Here is a 21,092-nt window from a genome sequence, read left to right as displayed (position 1 = left end):
ACCGTATATCACGATATCATGATCATTTCCAAACTTTGTCATTAGGAAATTAGTTTGTGTCCCAGTTGTCTCCTGTAAAATTCCTCATTCTAATTAGGCTTTGAAATTTGCATCTGAGTTAAGCTATACATTATATAAAGGGCCCATACATGTCCAAATGAACTAAATAATGTGTCTCACTTTTAAAATAATTTACAGTTTTGTGGCTTCGGTCCTTGCCTGAGAAACTGACTCCTGATACTTAAGAGGACAGATCTTTTATTTCTTCCTGTTCTGAATATATTTGTTACGGCATACCATGCAGATCCTGGTCTCAGCGTGATTTCTAGACTGTACAAGGGTCTACAAAAACTTAAGAATTTGAATACAATCTACATTAAACAAAAATGGGAAAGAGAAACAAATATGGTAATCTCAAATGACACTTGGTATCAGCAATGTACTTTTCAGTGGAGAATCTCTAGCTCTAATACATGGAGATGTTTAGGCTGGAAGAGTCTTTGTAGATTTTTTATTACACCTGCACAAAATAAACATTATTCTAACTCCTCCAGCTGCTGGAGAAACTGTGGGGCCCAAGGAGTAAAGCACTTCCACTTGTTTTGGTCCTGTCCATTGATAAACACCTTTTGGGTTTCGATTCATTCTGAGTTACAGACTATTCTCAGTATGCAAATTCCCTTTAATTGGGATGAACTATTGCTTGGATATTTATACTCAGTAAATGTGGATAAAGTGACCAAGCCGTTATATTGCATTTTGAGTCTGGCTGCCTGAAAGATTATCACTAAGAAATGGCTAAGTGTTAAAATTCCATCACTAAATGACTGGCATGAGGCAGTGTATGGGTTGTTTAAAATAGAAAAAATTTCATTCTCTAACAGATTTCAATATGACACATTTGATAGGATTTGGGATAAATTATTTTATGTTCCTTATTTTAACAAAAAAAATGTATATTTTTGTCTTTGGTAAATTCTAAAGGGAAAAAAAAAAGAAAAAAAAGTGAGGAGCATCCTGCACTGACTGGTATTCTTCACAATCCTGCAGACCTACATCGTGACTGGTTCAGGTTCCCCACCCTGTGGTAGCACAGTGTATTGTGTGTACTCTGGTCATGTTACCTTTAACTGATCGAAAAGCTGCTGTAAAGACAAGACACATGAGATCACACAAGTCAAGCAGTAAAAATGATTTAGTAAAAAAGCCATTATGCATTGCTAACTATTCACACTGGTCAATAAGACCTAAGTCTAAAAAAGAGAAACAAAGATTATTAAGCAAGAAAAGGAGTCAAAAACCTGTTTTCATATTTGTTCTAATTTTGGAATAGAAAATCTTAGCTGCCACTGGCATTCAGCTTTTTACAAGACAGATCAATGAAACAGGTGCATTTACTATAGATACAGCATTCAGAATAATAAAAGACATAAAACAATATTTATCTACAAACATAAAGAACAGTACAAAAGAAAATAAGTAAGTTCCACGAGAAAACTGTTAGAAGATAAAAAGGGAAGAAGATATGACAGGAATGAACATTTCTACAAAGACAATCAGTGCATGTGTACATATTAAACTGCCTCGACACCTTACTGGAGTTAGTGCTTTGTTTTTTGAGCAACCTGAAGAGAACAACACCTAGGAAGTAATTTAATGTTATAAAGTTCTGGCAGAAAAACATTTACCAGCAAATGCGACTCACAGCCCCGCAAACCCAAAAGGAAAAGTGCATTTTAGGAAGGAGTATACCTTTAAAATAAGCGTGTCTTTAAAGATCCGTGTACCTTTACAAACATGGATCACTAACATTTTGTGACGTACATGTGTGTGTTTCTAAGTGGAAGGCTGTGTACGTGCAAGTCCAGGCTGATCTACTGAACATGACAGTTGTCTCCTTGCTCTGTTTGTTCTCTTAGTTGTTTTTCTGGTGTCTTCTGAGAACTCGGGGAACACTTCCTGTTCGCAGTGTCTGTTGCCATAACAGCAGAGGGACTCTGCAGAGGTATGGGCCCCAAACCCTGAGAGGGGAAAAAAAAAGTAGATGACAGATGAAAGAGTGAATAAGTGAATCAGAAAGTCGATTTATGCTGCAGGACGATTCCATGAAAAACAAGTGAGTGCCTCCCATTTGTGTGTTAAAAGTGATTAGACTGAAAATTATTGACAGAGAAGGAATCAAAGTTAGAAGACACAGGGATCAAAACGTAAAGAAGACTTTTATATGTTATAACTTCTTTTGAGCAGCCACCTATCCCAATGGTGGCATCACCATATAGATAAGTACTTTTACCGCAAAAGTACTTTTTAGAAGTTCTGACTTATTACAATGCATGCTTCTATTACTGTGTCGCTGACATAAAATGGGTGCAGATTCATTTAAAACTATGTTATTTCCCACGATACTAACAGATATAACAGTGGTTACAGAAGAAATTGTCCTATAATGAAAATGTGTTTTCAAATGGTTACTCTTTGAATGGGTGTAAAATTGATTTGCTTCCACTTTTTAAAAGAGCTTGACTGTGTTTTTCAGTTATGAGCTGAAAGTACTGGAAAAAAATTATCTGAATACAAAAAAGCACCAAATGTCATCCCACTCCTTCAGGGGGCTATAACTCAGTAAATTTCCATAATATGAAGGTAAAATTTGACATGGCCTCATTAAACATACCAAATATATAAAGGGTGGGAACTTAATTCAGATTCAGTTGATTTCATATGGTATGACCCTCGAGTCACACTTCAGTTACTCTGATACTGTGGTGTACAGCAGAGGTTCAGTAAAGCAGGGGAAATCCTTTTGTTTTTAACAATTTGACCTGAAATCTTTACAGTCTTTTAATCTCCTGCTGCTTCACTGACCTGACATGATGAGACAACGACTTGTAGGAGACGAGGGGGGGCCGGACATTCTGTGGCCATATTAGGGGGCACTGCAACCTAAATTATACACATAATGACCCTTGGTGGAAGATTCTCGTTTCTCCCACTCTGACCTCCCTGTCCACTTTCTTGGATGCCAATGATGTCAGTAGAAATGATACACCAAGTTTAAATGAGCTTTTTTTTAAAAATCCATCATTACATTTTGTTCTTTATTAACTGTGACATCCACACTGTACCTAAAAGTTCGGCTGATGTCCGACAACTAGAGGTTCTTACAGCTCCTCACAGATAATAAGCTGCAGTGCCGAACACTTTTCACATTATTCATCACATTATTCAACTTTGCCCATTGAGAGCATGGCTTGTGAAACTAGCTAAAGGAAACAAGTAGCAAAAACAGAGCACTGCGCTGTGTCTGTAAAAAAAAGAGAGATTCCTGCATTACTCACGTTGCCATCAGATGTAGTTTGTTTGGCAGCCAGTCGAGGGCTGCAGCGCCTCACTGTGGTTCTCCTGATGATGAAAGGACTGGCCTCCCCCAGAGGAATATCAGCAAAACCTAAGGAACAAATAATGATTTTATTTCATTGCACAGAGAATAAATGTATACATGAATATTGATTTTTGTTTCTGTTGTGTAACTGCACCTGTGCTTACTCAGCTAATTGAAAGAGACACGCACACACAAACTGATGGTGGTGTATTTAAGGATAAAGCTGTAGGATCTCTGTAACAAAGCAGAGCACACTTTCGGCCACTAACCTCTCTGTACCAACTCAGGAAGTCCCTCTGGTCTGAACTCTTCATCTTCCTGTTCAGGTCTTGATTTGGGTGTGGTCGTGGCGTTGGCTTTGATCCTCTTTGTCACATTGTGTAGGGCCTCCTGGGCGCTGTCTCGATTGCTGATTTCACGGTGACCTCGTTTCCCTGAGCCCGGGGGAGATCTCTGAGTAGTCGAAGGAGCAATGTTTTCGGTATTGTTGTCGATTTTTATTTCCTGATGTCTGGTGGAAGACTTCCTCCCTGAACGCTGGCGGCCTTCGGTGCTGCTGGAGTGGCTGTCATTAGCATTTTGGCTAGCACCAATCAGCTCCAGTCGGGTTTTCAGTGCCTCGTTGGTCTTTTCCAGTTTGTGAACCTCAAGCATCAGGCTGCAGTATTTCTCCATGCTCTCATCTGCCTCTTTGCTTTTCTCCTCCAGAAGTTTGTTCACTTCTTCCAACTCAGTCTTCATCTCCTCCAGCTCTTTAACCTTCTCCTCTAATTCCTTTCTCTTTCCATCAAGTGCAGCGCTAAGTTTGTTCACCTCTTGGTCTTTTTCTTGAGACTCCGTCAGTCTTTCTTCAGCCTCCGTCATCTTCTGCTCCAAGGCTAACTTTAGGTTTTCCACTTCTTCCTTTAGTTTCTCTGCCTCCTTCCTCAGCTGGGTCAGCTCAGTCTGCCCTTCCTCACTGCTCTTCCCTGCCCCTGAAACATAAATGTACACCATATTCAAAACAAAACAAAACACTTCATGAAAATTGTCAGAAAAGAAAGTAACATGAAAGTGCAATCTTCACTGTGATAACCTTAACAAATATTAAAACAAGCTTTAAAACTTGTTGGCATTTAAGTTAATATAAGCAAAAAAGGGTGTCAGTAGCACAGATAATTACACCTTTGAACTACAGCCTACCAACAACAGACTTAAAAACAGATTCAAACAGCCAGAGTTTCATAGGTCATACACTTAAGAAACAATCCATCACCTGTTATGCTGAACACATAACAGAAAACACAAAGGTAAATCTGTTAAATGGATGCACACCTGAGCCGTTTAACATCATTTCCTTCTCCTGCTCCAGCTGTTTGCAGGTCTTCATCCAAAGACTCATCTTGCTCAGGGCAGAGTCTTTGTCTTTAGTCAGACGAGCGGCACGCGATGTTAACTCTGAGACCTGGAGGGGACGGAGAGATTAAGGCGAAGAAAAATAATTTTCATATGCAGTGTTATCATACAAATGTCAGTTCCAAACATTTTTGGCTCATCTTTTTCATACAATACTGGATATTTTAGATTTAAAAACTGACATCTGCTGAGTGATTGCAAACCTGTCTGGACAGAGAGTTGTATTTTAGATAGGGGTGGGAATTTAACGTGTTAATTGCAATTAATTAATTAAAAATAAATAAATAAAGCGTTAACATAAATTGATGCATTTAATCACACTTGCATTCCAAGCAAAGGGGAACTTTTGTCAATGCACAATTTCCTGGTATACCAATTACACTGATACACACAGCTACAAAAATGGAAGAATCAGAAGAAAGTGCGTTGCTAGAATTGATTGGAGGCAAATTTCATTTCAAAAGACTACCCGACGGAAGCCTTGATAAAAGCATGGTTTTGTGCCAACTGTACAAAAAGAAGTTCTTCGGTGCATAATACCGAAGCACTTCAACCTTATGGTACCATCTTAATGCACAACATGTTGCAGCGGGCACAAAAACTGTGGGAGCTGTTAGCGCTACCAGTTCGAGTACCAACAAAAGGTGTTGGCAGCCCAAACTTGATGAAATGACTGGCTTTAGGGCCAAAATTCGTAAGTCAACATCGGACAAACTTACAAATTCTCTCGCAAAATGGATTGCTCTGGACTGTAGACCACTATCAGTGGTAGAAGATAGGGAGATAGAAAATGTGCTACAGATTCAGATAAGGAAGCCCTGAGTTTGTACAGAGCAGAATCCACCATCAGCGAGTGGTGGTTTAGTTGAGCAGGGACCCACCCACAGCTGTCTGTCCTGGCCTGCACGTATTTGATTAGTCCTGCCACTTCTGTCCCATGTGAGAGACTGTTCTCACTTGCAGTTCACATAGTAACAAAAAAGAGAGCTACCTTGAGCTCTGAAAATGTGAACAGGCTATTTTGTCTAGGTAACTGGCTGAAAGAGACGGACAGTTAATAAGCATATTGTGAGTCCAATAAGTTTTTAATTTTTTTGCACTAAAATGGTGGAGGATGATCACACTGTTTTAGCCTAATGTCCAAAATAATTTTGTCTAAGGTTACTCAGAGTTTAAAGGTAAAGTTGTTCAAATAAGCTTTTATGTTTCTGTGCTATTTTGTTAAGAAGAGAAACTGCACTTTATGTTGAAATTAATATTATTATTTAAAGACAATACCATTTTGAAAATGTAGTTAAAACAACACTTTATTTTTAAGTCTGATAAATTTTGGCCAGGGATATTTTTTTTTCTCAGTTTTGCAGTGAAATGCAGTTTAAATGCTTTTTTTCCCCATAAATTAAAAGAGCTTGAGTTTACAATATTCATGTCTATTATTTATTCAGTTTCCCATTAAAACCCTTTAAAATTACAGTAACATTGGCGCTTTGGGGCAAATTTTCTTGTGCGATTAAATGTGATTAATTAATTACAAAGCCTCTAATTAATTTGATTAATTCTTTTAATCGAGCCCCACCCCTAATTTTAGAGTGTTTCAACCTCTAAACAAGGAACATAGAGTGAGTACTATCAGTCCTTTTTTCTTCCATTTTATTGTGACCTAAATAAATCTGGGTATTTCTCTCCATATACCTGTTCACTGAGTTGTGAGACGGACACTTTGTGTGTTTCCAGCTCCTTCTCCATAGAGGTCACTGCTGTCTTAAGATGCTCGTGCTCTTCTGCGAGTTTCTCCTTCTCTTGTTCCAGTGAAAGCAGAGCTGAAGACAGGTTCTTTTTTTCTTCTTCCATCAAAGACACAGAAGACTTCAGTTCCTGTTTTTCAGCTTCTATCTTTTGCTTTTCCTCCTCCTCTCTCTCCTTCTCTTGATTTAAGAAAGAGAGCTTTTGCTGCAAGTCGTGCTTTTCTTTATCTAACAAGGAGAGACTCGACTGAAGCTCTTCTCTCTCGCTGGCTAACACACTTCTCTCCTGATCTAATCTCTCCTTTTCATCTTCTACAGATAACAGAGAGGAGCGCAGCTTATCTCTCTCTTGTTCTAATGATAAAAGAGCTGTGCGCAGTTCTTCTTTTTCCTGTAGAAGTCGTCCATTTTCTCCCTCGATCTGTTCTTTCTCTGCCATAAGAGAGGAGACGGATCTTTCCAAGGCCTGCTTCTGATCTCTGTCCTCCTCCTCCTCCTTTTCTAAAACCTCCATCTTGTCCTCGGTAGCTTTTATGAGTGTTTTAAGCTCTTCTATTTCTTCTTCCAGAGCTTCAGTTTGGGTCCTCAGGCTGTTTCTTTCTGTCTCCCACTCCTCTCCATGAGCGCGGAGCTTCTCTCCTTCTGTCTGTGACTCCTGTAGTGAATTCAGCAGATGTTTTTTCTCCTCCTCTAACTGCACCAGGAGAGCCTGCATCCTCTCTTTCTCTGCTTCCTCTTCTGTGCCCTTTTGTTCAAGTGAAATTTCTCTTTGCCGAGAGGCTTCCAGCTGTGCTTGGAGGTCACCCAACACTCTAATCTGTCTCTCTGCTTCCCCTTTCATCTCTTTCTCCAGTTCTTCTAATCTGCATTTCTGTCTTTCCTCTTCCTCCTTTCTTTCTGCCTCTGCCTTCTCCAGTCCTCTCTCCAGCTCCTCCTTAGCTGCCTTCAGTTCCTCGATTTCTTTGTTTTTTATTTCCAGCTGTCTCTCCATGTGTTCTTTCTCAGATCTCAAATTTTCCAGAGTGGTAGAGAGCTCAGAGATTTTCGCACTAAGCTCTTTTTTCTCTTCCTCCACCTGAAGCCAGAAAGACAAAGGCAGGAGAAGCAGATTAACAGTCTGTCTGGATTGCAGTCACATTTTATAATTAGAAGAGAAACTCATCACAGATAGAGGGAAAAAGGGCTTAATACAAGGTTACCATTCTCCTTTCCTCCTCCAGCTCAGCTTTAGCCATTTCCGCCTGCGGGAGAGCGCAACAGAATCAGACGTAAGTCAGCATCAGTAAGATATAATCTTATTTTTTTGACTGTTTGTGAGACTGAATACCTGCAGCACTGCTTCTTCTAAACTTTGCTCTACATCTTCCTTCTCTCGCTCCAGGGAATCAATGCGATCTTGCAGTGAGTCAGACCTTCTCTGGGCGGCTGCAAGGATACAGTCACATTTAGACCAAAATATAACAAAACTCTGGAGGTTATATAAATTTACACTTTTCTTTCCATCAGGAACAAAAGTGTTAAGAGACACCTTTAAGGAGCTCTCCCATCTTCTTTTTCTTCCTCTCATCCGACTCAATGCGGACTTGGAGTTTTTCGATACCAGTTCTCATCTGCTGGACCTCATCTTGGGTGCAATTCAGGCGAGAGGCAATCTCTCCTTTCTCTAATAGAGACGACTCTAAAGACTGGGAAAGGCGAAACACTTCTCCCTCTAAAGCCTGAGGTGGGAATCAGGGGGGGAAAACAAGTGGAGTTATGACCAAATGCTTTTGACTCCACTTCCCACATACAGTGACACACTTCATAATACACTTCCTCCTCACCTTTATCTTTCCAGCCATGGACTCTGTGTTTTGACTGGAGGAACTGTGGTCCTCTTTTATCTGGTTAAGATGACCAATCAGCTCCTCTCTTTCTCCACAGTGCTGGGAGATTGTCTGCTCTAGCTCTTTAACTTGCTCCACCAGCTTCATGTGAAGGAAAATAGATGAAGTTTTAGTAAGAAAAAACAAAAAACACAACAAACAACCCCCCCCCCAAACATAAATAATCTGTTTAAAAGAAAAGTAATTTAACTTATCGTAAGTTTCATAAGGATCTAGCATAAATCAGACCTGAGAATCTATTCAAAACTACAGGAGAGGAGTTGGTGATCATTGCTTTGATCTGATTCAGCTGGTTAAAACAAGTCTTGTCACTGTTAGCTGCATCCATATAAGTCAAAAGTCGATGCTTTATGCTCTGGGGCGTAACCATGTCTAACCAGTCTCCCCTTTTGTGGAAATTTCCATGTGTACCTGTTGCCTCTCTGTCTTCAGTTTGTCTGTGCTGCTTTGAAGGGCTTCATACTCCTTCCTTCCTGCTCTGATGTCATCCTCCAGGATGGAAATGAGGTTTCTTGTGTCACAATTATTTTTCTCCAGACTGTGAACTTTCTCCCTCCAGTGGCTCAAGGATTGGCTCAACTCATCTCGCTCTTCAGTGCAAGACACCAGTTCAGATCTCAGCTGAGTTGTCTGCAGATATAAGATTTATAAGTACCTTTGGGTATTCTGCAAGATGAAAGCTTACAACAACAGAAGACAACAAGCTTGCAACAGAACATAGACCAAAGCTTTGGTCTACATTTCTGTACAAGGGGAAACTGAAGGGGATTTGAGAGCAAATTCTGTTTTAGTTTATTTTATTTTTTTGGTCCCCAAAAGGTTCACATAAATTTGGCCTTTAAATACACAGTATTGTGTTGTTTTAGCTCGTAGGCTTTGCTCACCTCAGTAATGAGTGTTTCTATCTTTTGCTCCATGCCTGAAAAAGTCCTCCTCTGAGTCTCCATCTCACCCTTCAGTCTGGCGCCCTCAGCCTGCATAGTCTCCAGTTCAGACTCCATTCCCAGGATGTGCTGTTCCAGGTTAGCTTTCTCCGAGCGAACCCTCTTAAGCTCGCTCTCTTGCTGAAGAAACTTCTCATCCCATCCACCTACAGAACCAAGCAAAAACAACCTTTAACCTAATGGTATGACTTTAAATGGAAACTCTCAGGAGTAAAGATACTCCTGAGAGTTTGTTTTAGAAACAGACTGAAAATCTGAAAAAGCATTGCTGTAGTGATTTTTCTAATATAATGTAAGGGAAAAAGAAACCTTTGGCCATCTCAAGTCCTTCCAGCATCTCCATAACATCAGTCAGCTGGCACTTAGTGGTTTGTAGCTGTAGAGTTAAAGTTTCCTTCTCCTCGGACAGCTGGGTCAGCTAAATATGAGCACATGGTATTAACATAAAAGAAACACAAAAAACTGGTTCCATTATTTGACAAATCTTCATCCTACCTCATCAGAAAGATTTTTCTTTGAATCCAAAGCAATTTTCAGCTGACAGGCTGCACTGTGGGCTTCTTCCTCTGCAGCATGAACTTTCTGCTCCAGGTTTTGAACCTGGACTTCCAGTTCAGAGGTCAGCTCCTTTCTCAGTTCCAGGTCAGAGCTCAGCAGGTCGAACTCTGAGCACAGAGTCTCAAGCTCATTTTCTTGTTTTCTGATAATTTCCTTGTAACGTTCGAGTTCATCATTTACCAGGGATGACTCTGTTGATGGACAGATGTGTCTGAATGCTATTTGAATATTTATATTCAGCCTAAGCTGAATAAGCATTTGTTATTTTATTCCATAAACAAAAGAAAAATGCATTCAAATAAGGACAAATCTAAATGAAGTATAAGCTCAATGCAAAACAATAAATAATAAATAAACAAAACCGTTTTTAGACATTTGATTTACTCACCACACGATTTCGTGTCTCTTTTCTCACTGAAGGAGGAAGGTTGTGGAGACACGTCATAGATTACAGGCTCATCTACAAGAACATCTCTGGAGTCGGAGCTTTCTTCAGAAACCTGTACAAAATAAATAAAAATAATGAAAACATCGCTCCATTATGAACCTCGTGTATTCCCAAAGAAATTAACAATTTTCCTAACAATCTGAATATACAACAGACAACGAATACAATATATTAACAAAGAATCCCCAGCCAAAGATTAACGATGCACCATTCGCGTCACTGTAATAACTTGGTTTTAACCTGTTCAGGAAGTAGCTGCTCCTCCTCATTCGTCTTTGTTTCCTCTACATCTGCTACAAACGCCTCCCTGCCCTCCTCTGACTGTTCCTGCGTCACCTCCTGCTCGGTGGCATCCACCTTAAAGACCAGCTTGGCCTCGCTAACATGACAGAGGGGAGGTTAGCTTTGTTTTTCATTGCATACAAACAGTCAACACAAAACAGAAGGTAGCATAAAACTCACTGCACCTGAAAGCATCAGGAAATTCAGTCGGTTCAGACACCATAAGTTCCCCCTCTACTGGAAGGGACTCCGAACTGGTGCAGAGGCTTGAATTAACTGCTGGTTCTACCTGACTCTCGGCTGCTGCTTCAGCTGGGTAAACCAAACAGATAAATATAAATATATGTACTCAAGGAAAGTGGAAATCTGTTTTTTGTGAAAGAAAAAAAAAACCTTTCCTCACTCACCATCAGTTTCTGCCTCCTCCATGTTGTTTCTGTCTGCTGGGCTCTTGAATTCTGACAGCTGCTGAATGAGGCTGTGCTGCTGGCCCACTTGTTCCAGCAGTGATTCATACTGTTGCTTAAACACAGTCAGCTCCTTCTGCAAGCCCGCCAGCTTCTGCTGCAGTTCAGCCTGCTCTGCTGTAAACCGCTCGCTCCTGTGATACAAAATAAAACACACTGTGATTTCAGCCATTATATAGATAGCAGAGCAAACAGTTAAAAAGCTAATACAAACTTCAAAGCAGACACAGCCATATAGACATACTGCTCTTTATTCGTCGCCTCAGTCCTCTCCTCCATCAGCTCAAGCTGCTCCTTCAGTCTCTGGCGCTCCTGTTCTGAGGTCAGCAGGGAGTGCTGGATGCACACGTTCTCCTCTCTGAGAGAAGCAACCTCATCTCCATGCCCCTTTATGAGTTCCTGTAACTGCAGCTTCTCCTCAGTTATTTGATTCACATTAGACTGTAGTTTGATGTTTTCTTCAGAGAGTTGATTATAGCTCAATTCCAGTTGAACCTTTTCCTCTACTACTTGATTCAAATTAGTAACCAGGTCATTTTTCTCAGAAGTTAATGCATGTAGTTCATCTGCAAGTTGAACGTTTTCTTCGTTCGTCTTTTTCAGGATATCGTCTAACTGGGCTTTTGCTTCAGTGAGCTGACTAAGGGCAGATTCAGCCTCATGTTTCCGAGCAGTTATTTCATTAATCTTGGCTTCTGTTTGCTGCTTTTCCTCAGTTACCTGTTCAATATTAGACTGCAGTTGTTTGTTCTCCTCAGACAGTGCGTCTACAGTGACTTGGAGCAGTTTCTTTTCTGCATTTACGTGCACCATTTCACCTTCGACTTGCTCTCTGTCGTGTATTAGCTGTTTCAGAGAAGACTCGAGGTTGTTTTTCTCCTGGAGAAGCAGACTTAGACTGCTCTCTTTGTCCTGAATGGTTTCCCTGAGAGTTGTCTCCAGCTTTTCGTTGTCTTGTGTCATCTGACTGAGTTTAGCCTCTAATGTAGCAACACTCTCTTCCAGTTCGTGACGTCGGATAGCTTCCTCTTCCAGACGAGTTATTTCACAGGTTCTCTCAAATAACTCCTCCTTAGCTGTGACATACTTTGACTCTAAGAGTGAGTTCTGTGACTGGACCTCATCTAAGCGGGCTTCCAAAACAGAGACCTGAAAATAGAGCCACTGATTAGTGAAAGCATGCTGATGACAAAGACAGCAGACAACAGTGAATCAGCAAACACTGTCCTGTGAGTGAAGCACTTTTGAGAAGAACAATTATCCAACCTGGGCTCTGCCCTCATCCAGCATGGCCTCCATTTCAGACATCTGGGTCTGGCTCTGAGCAAGCATGGCCTCCAGTGACTCTATAGTTCCTTTAAGCTGTTCCACCTGACTGTCAAAGGAGGTCATGGCTGTCTCGTTGTCCTCCAAGTCCATCTGGAGCATCTCTAGCTGCACCTTAATTGTTTGGAGGGGGATAATTAATAACTCAGAACATGCAACTAAAAGATTTGCTACACTATCCAACAGTACACTTTCTTTGTGTCTAAGAATATTGCAGACATGTAATAAACAAGAACATAAACAGGAACACATTTGGGACCAACCTTGATTTTATTCATGGCGACCACCTTCTCCTTCAGGAGTTCCGAGGTTTTGGTCTGTTCTGCCTCAGCTTTATTCAGCTTTTCCTTCAGATCTTGTATGGTGCTGTCTCTCTCTTCCAAGCCGCGTGACGCTGCAGACAGAGTCGCCTTCATGGTCCGGATCTCCTCCCGACGTGAACTCGACTCTGCTTTGGCAGCGCTGACTGATTTCTTTGTGGCTTCGAGCTGTTCATCAAGGCTCTTCTCTTTTTTGAGGAAGTTTTCAATCTCCAAAGCGTGACGCTCTGACTCTTTACCCATTTTCTCTGTGAGATCTTTTACTTCATTCTCCAAAGGAGAGATAAGATTCATCTTCTCGGCCAGAGTGCTCTCCAGGTTAGACTTAATTTCTATAGTGGAGGAGTGATTCTTCTCAAGAGCTTCTAGTGACTTTTTAAGGTCAGCGTTGGACTGAGTGGCTACATCCAGTTCATTCTTCAAGACTGGAAGCTTCTCCGCTGCATCTTTGTTCACATCCACCTTTTCTTCTAAGGATGAAATCTGCTCCAGGAGGCTGCTGATCTTCTCGGTCTGTCTGTGCTGAATGATCTTAATTAAAAAGGTTTCATTTATATTTGGTAAGAAAAAACAGGCAAGTAAATAAATTAAATATGAACATAATTAAAATATTCATAACTAACCAGACAACAAAGCAAAGATTTTTAGATTTTACCTCTGCTTCTTTCTTCAAATCTTGAATTGCATTTTCCAGCTCGGCTTTTTGTTTCTCCACAGATGATATCTGAACTTCAGCTTCTCTGAGCTGCTTCTCCTTCTCCTCTGTTTGTTTCCGCTGATCACTGAGGTCCATTTCTAATTGTCTGAGTTCTTCTGATTTTTTGTTGTACATCCGAATTTGTTCCTCTTCCCGCTCTGTCATTGTCTTAACTTGTTTCTGCAGCTCTGCTCCCAGTTGCTCCTGGACCTTCAGGAACTGCTCTAAGGAACTGATCTAAGAGGAAGAAGAAGAGGAGGACAATTAACTTAAAAAAGCAGTAACAACACAATTACACCAAATGCTCAGCAAACAGTTGTTTTTATTGTAATTAAATGTACTACTAAATGCAGGAAAGCAAAAACTACTTAATATATGCAGAAATATATCATAGCATCACCTAAAGCCTCATAACTGGATTTCACGCAACTACTTCCTGTCCATACAGTGGATACAGACACCAGTTGGACGGTGGTTTGAGTTCAGGCCTGTTGATATGGCAAAGTGTCCTTTCCAAAGTGACAAGATAAAAAATAACCCAAAAAGCAACCAAAGGCAGACTAGCACAGGTCAGATTTTACTCTAGAGAAGTCTTATGTTCCTGTTTAATTCTCCTGCATTTTTCAGTTTCCCAACTTCTAACTATTCACTTATTGAAGTAAAGGTTTGAGAATAAATAGAAGTCTCTTAAAAAAAGCTTCCACTGCAGTTTAAGTAAAGCAGACCTGGTTTTTGGTGAGCAGCAGCTCCTGCTGGGCCTCCTCTAACTGCAGCTTGATGTGCTCAGTCTCCTCAGCCTTTGCTGAAACACGTTCTTCACACTGCTTTAGGAGGTCTGCCTTCTCCTCTGCCAACCTATTTAAAATTAATAGACATTCAAACCAAAGCTCAGCTGATATTGTCAGCAGTTACTAGACATTCCATATGGAATGGGCGTTAATGAATATATATATAAAGAACATTTATTTGTTGTTGATTCAGGACATAATGCTGAAAAAAATGCAGGTAGATGGTGTCAACACAGCTTGTCCAAAAAAGCAGCTCTGACTCAGTGTTTTGCACTCTGACCACATGTAGCATGGTACATATCACAGCTGAGCAGATGGAAGGTATGAGTCAAACAGTGTTTTCATGTCTTCATGCAACTTGCTTCTAAAAACAGTGTTGGAAAGTTAATATGCCACGACGTACATTGCTGTCTTTCTCACAGTGTTTTCTTCTATCTTATACCAAAACTAGGACAGGACATAATGTGTCATTCCACAGCTCTAACTTATTTCAATTATAATAGTTTTTAACAATATTGTACGAAAAACTCCCACCTGGCATTTTGCTCCTCCTGCTGTGCAATTGTCTGAGCACGGCTTTCCCTCAGCTGGCTGATCTCAGCCCTCCCCAGCTGTACCAGCTGCTCTTTGGAGCAGACCAGATCACAGGTTGCCTTGTGCTCATCCTGCAGGTCAGTGTTCATCCTCTCAGCGAGTTCAGCTCGAGTGATTTCCTTCTGCAAACGCAACTCCAGATCTTTGACCTAGTTAGGTTATTAAAAAAATGAAATCGTATTAAGAAAGAGAGATTCAGCAAGTGCTGACAATGGATTTTACTAGTTTATATACTCCTTTATATCGAGTACAGTTATTAGAAAAACTAATAAAAAAACTTTATGGGTTTGCTGTGTTGTTACCAGAACGAAAATATGAATGCAACTCGGCAATGCATAGCACATCAGTGGATTACAAAAGAGAGAGATACGCTATATTTTTGTATTACCACATTCAAAATTTCACTTTCTTATAGAACATTTTTCATAAACATGGGGCCTAAGAAGCAGCTTTCATTAGTGGTCGGATGTTTGTCCATGATTTATTCCAAAAATGGTTGCTAATGAAATTCAAAGGAATATTTTAAAGACTATAAAAAAATAAATAACTATAAGTCACCTGTGCTTCAAGCTGAGCCACCTGCACTCCTATGTTCTCCAAGTCTTTAGCGTGTTTCTGTCCAGCCTCAGAGAACTGAGACTGAAGCTCCTTGTACTGATGCGCCTTCTCCTCCAGATCTGTGCACTTGTTGAGGAGTTCTCCCTTCAGGGAATCAATGTGAGCAGACAGACTGGCCTTTTCTCCCTCTACACACGTGAGCTTCTTCTGCAGTAATGAAAGAAAATGTATTCAGGGGATAATCTACTTCAAGGCTGCTGCTACTGCAGATTTTGTACTGTGGTTATTGTTGACACCAACTAAAAGGTAATTAGAGCTATTAATCAGAATATCAGCAAAAAACATAATTCTGACACCAGGCAATCAAATTTCCTACTTTTCAGTTTAAACAAGAGTCTAGAAACCACTGCTCCTTACCTGAAGTTCATCATTAGCCTCGTTCAGTGAACCCAAACTGCTCTCCAAGCTGGTAATTTTGTCTGCGAGATCCTTTTGCACAGCTTCAGTTTCATTAATTAAGCTCTCCTTCTCATTCTTCCAGTCCAGCAGAGCTTGATGTTCTCGTTTCAGTTCCTTACATTCATTCTGACTCGCAGAGAGGTTGGATTTCAACTCTTGGCTCTCCTTCTCTAGCACCGTCACCCTGTTGCTCAGCCTCTCTGACTCTTGTTTCTGTTTCTGGAGTTCATTCTGAGATCTACAGTGAAATTACACATTTACGGTGATTAATAACAAAATGTATTATTCCTACTCCACAATGATGATGATGAAAATGAAATTATGATTACCTGTCATTTCTGGTCTCTGCATCAGAAAGTGTTTTCTTTAAGTTTTCCTGTTCACGTGCTGAAGTCTGAGCCTGCTGCTCCAGTTTACACTGAAGTTTCTTCAGCTCCTCCGCCTGCCCTTCAGATTTAGCTAAGGTCCAAAAGACAAATCAGTTTAAGATTAAAATAACCTCAGATTAATTCTCAAAACTAACCGCTACTTCTGACATTCCTAAAACAAATTTACCTTTCAGATCATCTAGCAGTCCCTGGGTACGTTTGAGGCTCTGGTTTGAACTCTTCTTCTCTTCTTCCAGCTGAGAGAGGCGCCTGTTGCTCTGGTCCAACTGGACAGTCATACTGTTCTTCTCTTTCTGCAGCTCCTGGAGGGATGAAGAAATGAGTGGATAACATGAATCCACGGGCTACAATGATCAGAAGTGCACTAAAAGCAGAACTGCAAATTCACAATTACAGCAAACGGATTTTCAGCCCACCTCCATTTTCTTGCGGAGGTCCTGCTCTTTGGTCTGACAGGCCTGAAGGCTTTGTTCTGACCTCAGCAGCTTCTGTTTCTGCTCCTCCATCTCTTTCTCCATCTGCTTCTTCTGGAAGCACATCTAAAAAGGAGCAGTGTGATACAAATTAAGGTCAAGGCAATTAAGATACATTAAATACTTTTCCTTTAGGGTTGTGGCTTTCGCTCCTCTCTGCCTAAACACACTCAGGATGTGGCTGTTTCTTTTTCATTACACATCTCTTTTTGTTAACTTAAAAACTGACTACTGAAAATACAACTAAAAACAAAATTAAAAGTTGCATCTTCAGAAGTTCATCAAATGCACGACATTCACAAAGTCAGTGAGTACTAATTTTACACGACTCACGCTTATAAAAAGATTTTAATTAGGCCTCGTCCAACAAAATTACCAAGTAGAAATGCTTTAATCTTTTAATAAATGTGCTGGTGCAATGTTACAAATCTACCTTCTCCATGTCCGCCTGCAGTATGTTGTGGTCTTTTTTGGCCTGTTGGATCTCTTGGGTCAGCTTGGTTCTGGTCTGGTTTAGCTGTTGATCCAAAGCATGATGGGAACTCTGCAGCTGGGCAAGTTCCTACACAAAATATAACAGGTACAAACACAATTCATAAACCAAATTCTAAAAACTTCATTATTAATAAAAATCTTAAAAGACTAAAATATTTCCCACTGTTGTACCTTCTGACTGTCTCTCTCTTGGTCCTTGAGTTTCTGCTCCAGTGCCCGTCTGCAGCTTTCAGCATTGTGCCTCTGACAACTCATCTCCTCAGTGACTTGTTTTAGTTTCTGCTCAACCGATGAACACTAAAAACAACTCAAAACATTAGACAACTTTGCTAGTGATTAACTTGTGCTCTTTACTGCTAAGCAGAATAAAATAATGTCACCTACCTTGGACTCGACCTGCTGGTGTTGGTCTGTGGCCTGACTCAGCTCATGTTTGGCCTTGGCCAGGTCTCTGTCCCGCTCGCTGAGGTCTTTACGGGCCTGGTTCAGCTGCGTTTGAAGTTCCTGCAGTTTGGACGTTTGGTTACGAATTTCCTTCTCCTGATTGGCTAAGTTCCTCTCTAGTTCTGACACACGGCCACGCAGCTCTGTTAAAGAAAAGAAAAAAAAAGTGTAAAGCAAAAGTTACTAAACACTGAACACTACCCAACATACTAATTATAAAATACTTTATAACAAAATACCTTGGTTCAAAGTCTTTAGCTGCTCCATCTGTTGAGAGGATCCACTGGGACTCGGTGCTGCTCTGGAAGAGCTCATCCGTTGGCTGGGTTTGATTGGCGTCTCCTCATGGGCGTCCCAAAGGGATGTCCCTCGCCTCTTTAGAGGTGTTTCCATTATGTCCTGAGACTGGCGGCGATGGGCAGAATCCTGCTGTTGCCATGGGAAAATGGAAGACCCGGCTTGTCGGGCAGCAATGTCCTTGTGGCTTACACTGACTGAAGACTGATTCAATAGCTAGAGAAGATGAGAAATATTAAAACTACTAAGAAATAAATGCTCATAATTATAACAATAAATGTATTTATAGCACTTACTTTGACCTGCAAGACTTTGAGTTCACTTTCCAGTCTTTTTCTTTCTTCAACCTCTTGGTTGTACTTCTCCTGCAGCTCCTCTAGTCTATTATCTATGGAAGACACACAATTCAAATCCAAAGTAAACTTATTCAGTCATTTAGAAAACAGTGAATCCTTAACAGATGGAGCTTACAAAAAAATGACGTCTGAATGCAAAAAGTGATTCTATATACATTTTTAGAGACAGAGACACTCTAGAAATAACTGCGATAAGCCTACACATGAACACAGAAATGTATATTAAAAGAAAAGTGAGAAAAGATAAGTCTGTAAATCAAATGTTTACTTGCTTATAAATAAATAAATAAATAAGAACACAGAAAGAACTGCAGACTCCCTGCAGATAAAAACACATTTTAATACCATGCTGTCTGTAGGCTGGGATCGATGCTGGTGTCTGAAAACTCTTTTGTGGAGTGGCGTAGGTCTGCAGCTCACAGGAGGATGATGACAGTGAGGAAGAGCCAGCAGGCTGGGAACGATCCAGTTCATTTTTGTGCCTGAGCAGATATAAGGTGCTCATCAAGGTCTTGACAAATCACTGAATTTATCACTCTGAGTCATACAACAGCAAAGAGTGAGACGCATAACTGAACTCACTTCTTGAGCTCCTGGTCGAGTCGTTCAATGGTTTTTCTGCAGGAGTTAAGCTGACCTTCCAGGTAGCTCACCTATGTTTAGGAAGACAATTCAGTTAGACAAAAACATAAGTTGGATATCAGGCTTGTGAGCTTGTCACTTGAGTACCATTTATGCAAATGTGTACTCCCAAGTTGAAAAATAAATAATTCCTCTGTAACATAAGTTGTTTGAAGTTTTCTCTTCAGATCTAACTTGCTAACAAATAAAAAGGGCGGGACACACTAACAGGAAAACACACTTCAATATGAGAGTCTGTAATTACATGTGATGAACAGTGGCTATTAACTAACACCCTTCAGCTTTACTGTTGAATACATGTTAATCTAGATCTGAAACTAGGTTTATCCTGCAATAATCAAATGCTTCTTCCTCTCATCAGAAACTGACCTGCTGTTCTTTGACTCCAAGATCATGTACAACCTTTTGCCGAGCTTTCTCTAGAGAGTCGCATGACTCTACTAAAGACTGATTTTCTCTCTTCAAAGCAGACGTCTCTGTACGTTCACTGTCCACCTGGAGAAATAGACTCATATGAGTAGGAGAAGTATTTCTCAAGCTTATTTAAAATGTTTTGATTGGGTATCTTTTCAGATGGATGTGTCAGTTTGTTTCTCACAAAACACATTTGTTCAAGCACTTCTGATAAATGTTGACCTTTTGCTTTTGTTTTTGGAGTGCAGCTTCTAAGGAGTCCAACTGAAACTGCTTTTGTGTCTTCTCCTTCTTCAGTTTATCCAGCTGGACTTCCATCTCCTGGATCTTCTGCAGGGCTTTCCCTGGAAGTCCATCCTTCCACTCCTCCACCGCCCAGCTCATGGTTTAACCTTACTAAAACATACATCCATTTATATAAAAGTAATGAATTGATGACGAGCTGATAAATATACCTGGTTTAAAATTTCAAAACATTTTTAGGGAACCAAGGACTGATACTGGCCTAGCTGACTGATCTATAAGCAAATAATAATATTTACCGGCAGTGACCAATGATCAGATCAACATATGTTTCCTAATTAATATTCATCTTCCTTCGGTACATATAACAATAATAGCAATATACAAAGAAGAAAAAGCATCAGTTTAGACACGAAAAAGGCACATGTCCATTTTAAACATTGGTAGTGCCACAGAAATTCACACCATGCTTTGTTATGCAGACATATTGAAACGTTTTTGTCTTCGGTGTGAACAGACAGTTCACATGAGGCTAAAGTCCCTTCAAAGCTGTGTCTTCTATCAACGCTGACAGTTTATTTACGGATCATTAAACGCAATTAAGTGTAGCTATAACTACGTAAAGTTAACCTCAGATTTTATAACAAGAAATGAGTATTAATAGTTATACCGGTGAAAAGAAAATTACAGCCCATCATCTGACCTGAGCAGGTTTTAGTTTAATATTACAGATTAGCTAGCTAGAAGCTACTTTACCGAGTTAACGTAGTAAATGATGCCCAATTAAATTACTGAATACAACCACAAAACACGTATTTGAAGTCAATTTATTTAAAAGCTGGATATGATCAAAATATAGCTTACAGCTACTGTTTAACGTTAGCTTTCTGAAGAGCATGCTCTCAGCAAATATGACATCGATATATATTTTTTATTTAAATCGTAAATTATCCAGACAGGGGCCAAAGATTAGTGCAGATTCTATATTCTATATTAATATATTAGACAGTTAACTCGAAGTTGAAATAAATCACATAGCAGTAACGACTCAGGCTGGCTGCACTTACTTTGGGCGCGATGCTCCTTTATCAAATTCTCCTGCTGTTTGGGTCGGTCTCGTTGAAAAATTCAAAATTCAACAGAGGAAACGGCAAGCCGCGAAGCTCCACGTCCATTGGCTATCTGTTACGTCGTCAGCTGCACCACGAACGCGGATTGGTTCGGTACTCTTTGTGTCCACAGCGACACCAAGTGGTAGGAGTTTATAAATTCTCGCTAAGCGCACGTCCCACTCGTGTCTGAAATACACCTCTTAGCATGAAACACTGCGGGGTCTTTTTTGTTTTTGTTTTTACTTCTGTGTAGAAATTTGCTGCATTCTGAACAAAACGAAGTCGTCCTACTGATGATTCTGATTATGCTGTAAATAAAGTGTTACAGTAATGTAACCTGCTTGAGATGAATGCATGGACCTGTTCCTCAGATTCAGT

At 40.3% G+C, this 21,092-nt stretch overlaps 1 protein-coding gene across 1 annotated transcript; it reads right to left on the bottom strand.

Annotated features, from left to right (window-relative positions):
• Positions 1 to 1,184: 1,184 nt before the first annotated feature.
• On the bottom strand, positions 1,185 to 20,716 carry cenpf (centromere protein F). The gene is made up of 38 exons (XM_063477382.1): positions 20,670 to 20,716; positions 19,582 to 19,755; positions 19,315 to 19,440; positions 18,886 to 18,956; positions 18,649 to 18,785; positions 18,244 to 18,335; positions 17,890 to 18,163; positions 17,591 to 17,793; positions 17,378 to 17,503; positions 17,145 to 17,273; positions 16,655 to 16,777; positions 16,405 to 16,540; positions 16,179 to 16,308; positions 15,808 to 16,087; positions 15,391 to 15,597; positions 14,773 to 14,981; positions 14,176 to 14,305; positions 13,409 to 13,687; positions 12,697 to 13,284; positions 12,374 to 12,547; positions 11,352 to 12,256; positions 11,048 to 11,241; positions 10,826 to 10,952; positions 10,599 to 10,737; positions 10,299 to 10,410; positions 9,848 to 10,101; positions 9,662 to 9,770; positions 9,293 to 9,498; positions 8,820 to 9,038; positions 8,346 to 8,489; positions 8,051 to 8,240; positions 7,850 to 7,947; positions 7,722 to 7,763; positions 6,470 to 7,597; positions 4,697 to 4,826; positions 3,652 to 4,356; positions 3,339 to 3,448; positions 1,185 to 2,021 (listed from the first exon to the last, which is right to left on the bottom strand). Exons 2-38 carry the CDS (start codon positions 19,741 to 19,743, stop codon positions 1,875 to 1,877), a joined length of 8,535 nt encoding a protein of 2,844 aa, XP_063333452.1. The 5' UTR covers positions 19,744 to 19,755; positions 20,670 to 20,716; the 3' UTR covers positions 1,185 to 1,874.
• Between the last annotated feature and the right edge of the window lie 376 nt (positions 20,717 to 21,092).

This window comes from Pelmatolapia mariae, linkage group LG1, assembly GCF_036321145.2.
Source record: "Pelmatolapia mariae isolate MD_Pm_ZW linkage group LG1, Pm_UMD_F_2, whole genome shotgun sequence".
Taxonomy (NCBI): Eukaryota; Metazoa; Chordata; class Actinopteri; order Cichliformes; family Cichlidae; genus Pelmatolapia; species Pelmatolapia mariae.
The sequence above is the reverse complement of the archived record's forward strand: the minus strand, read 5'-3'. Positions and strand labels throughout refer to the sequence as shown.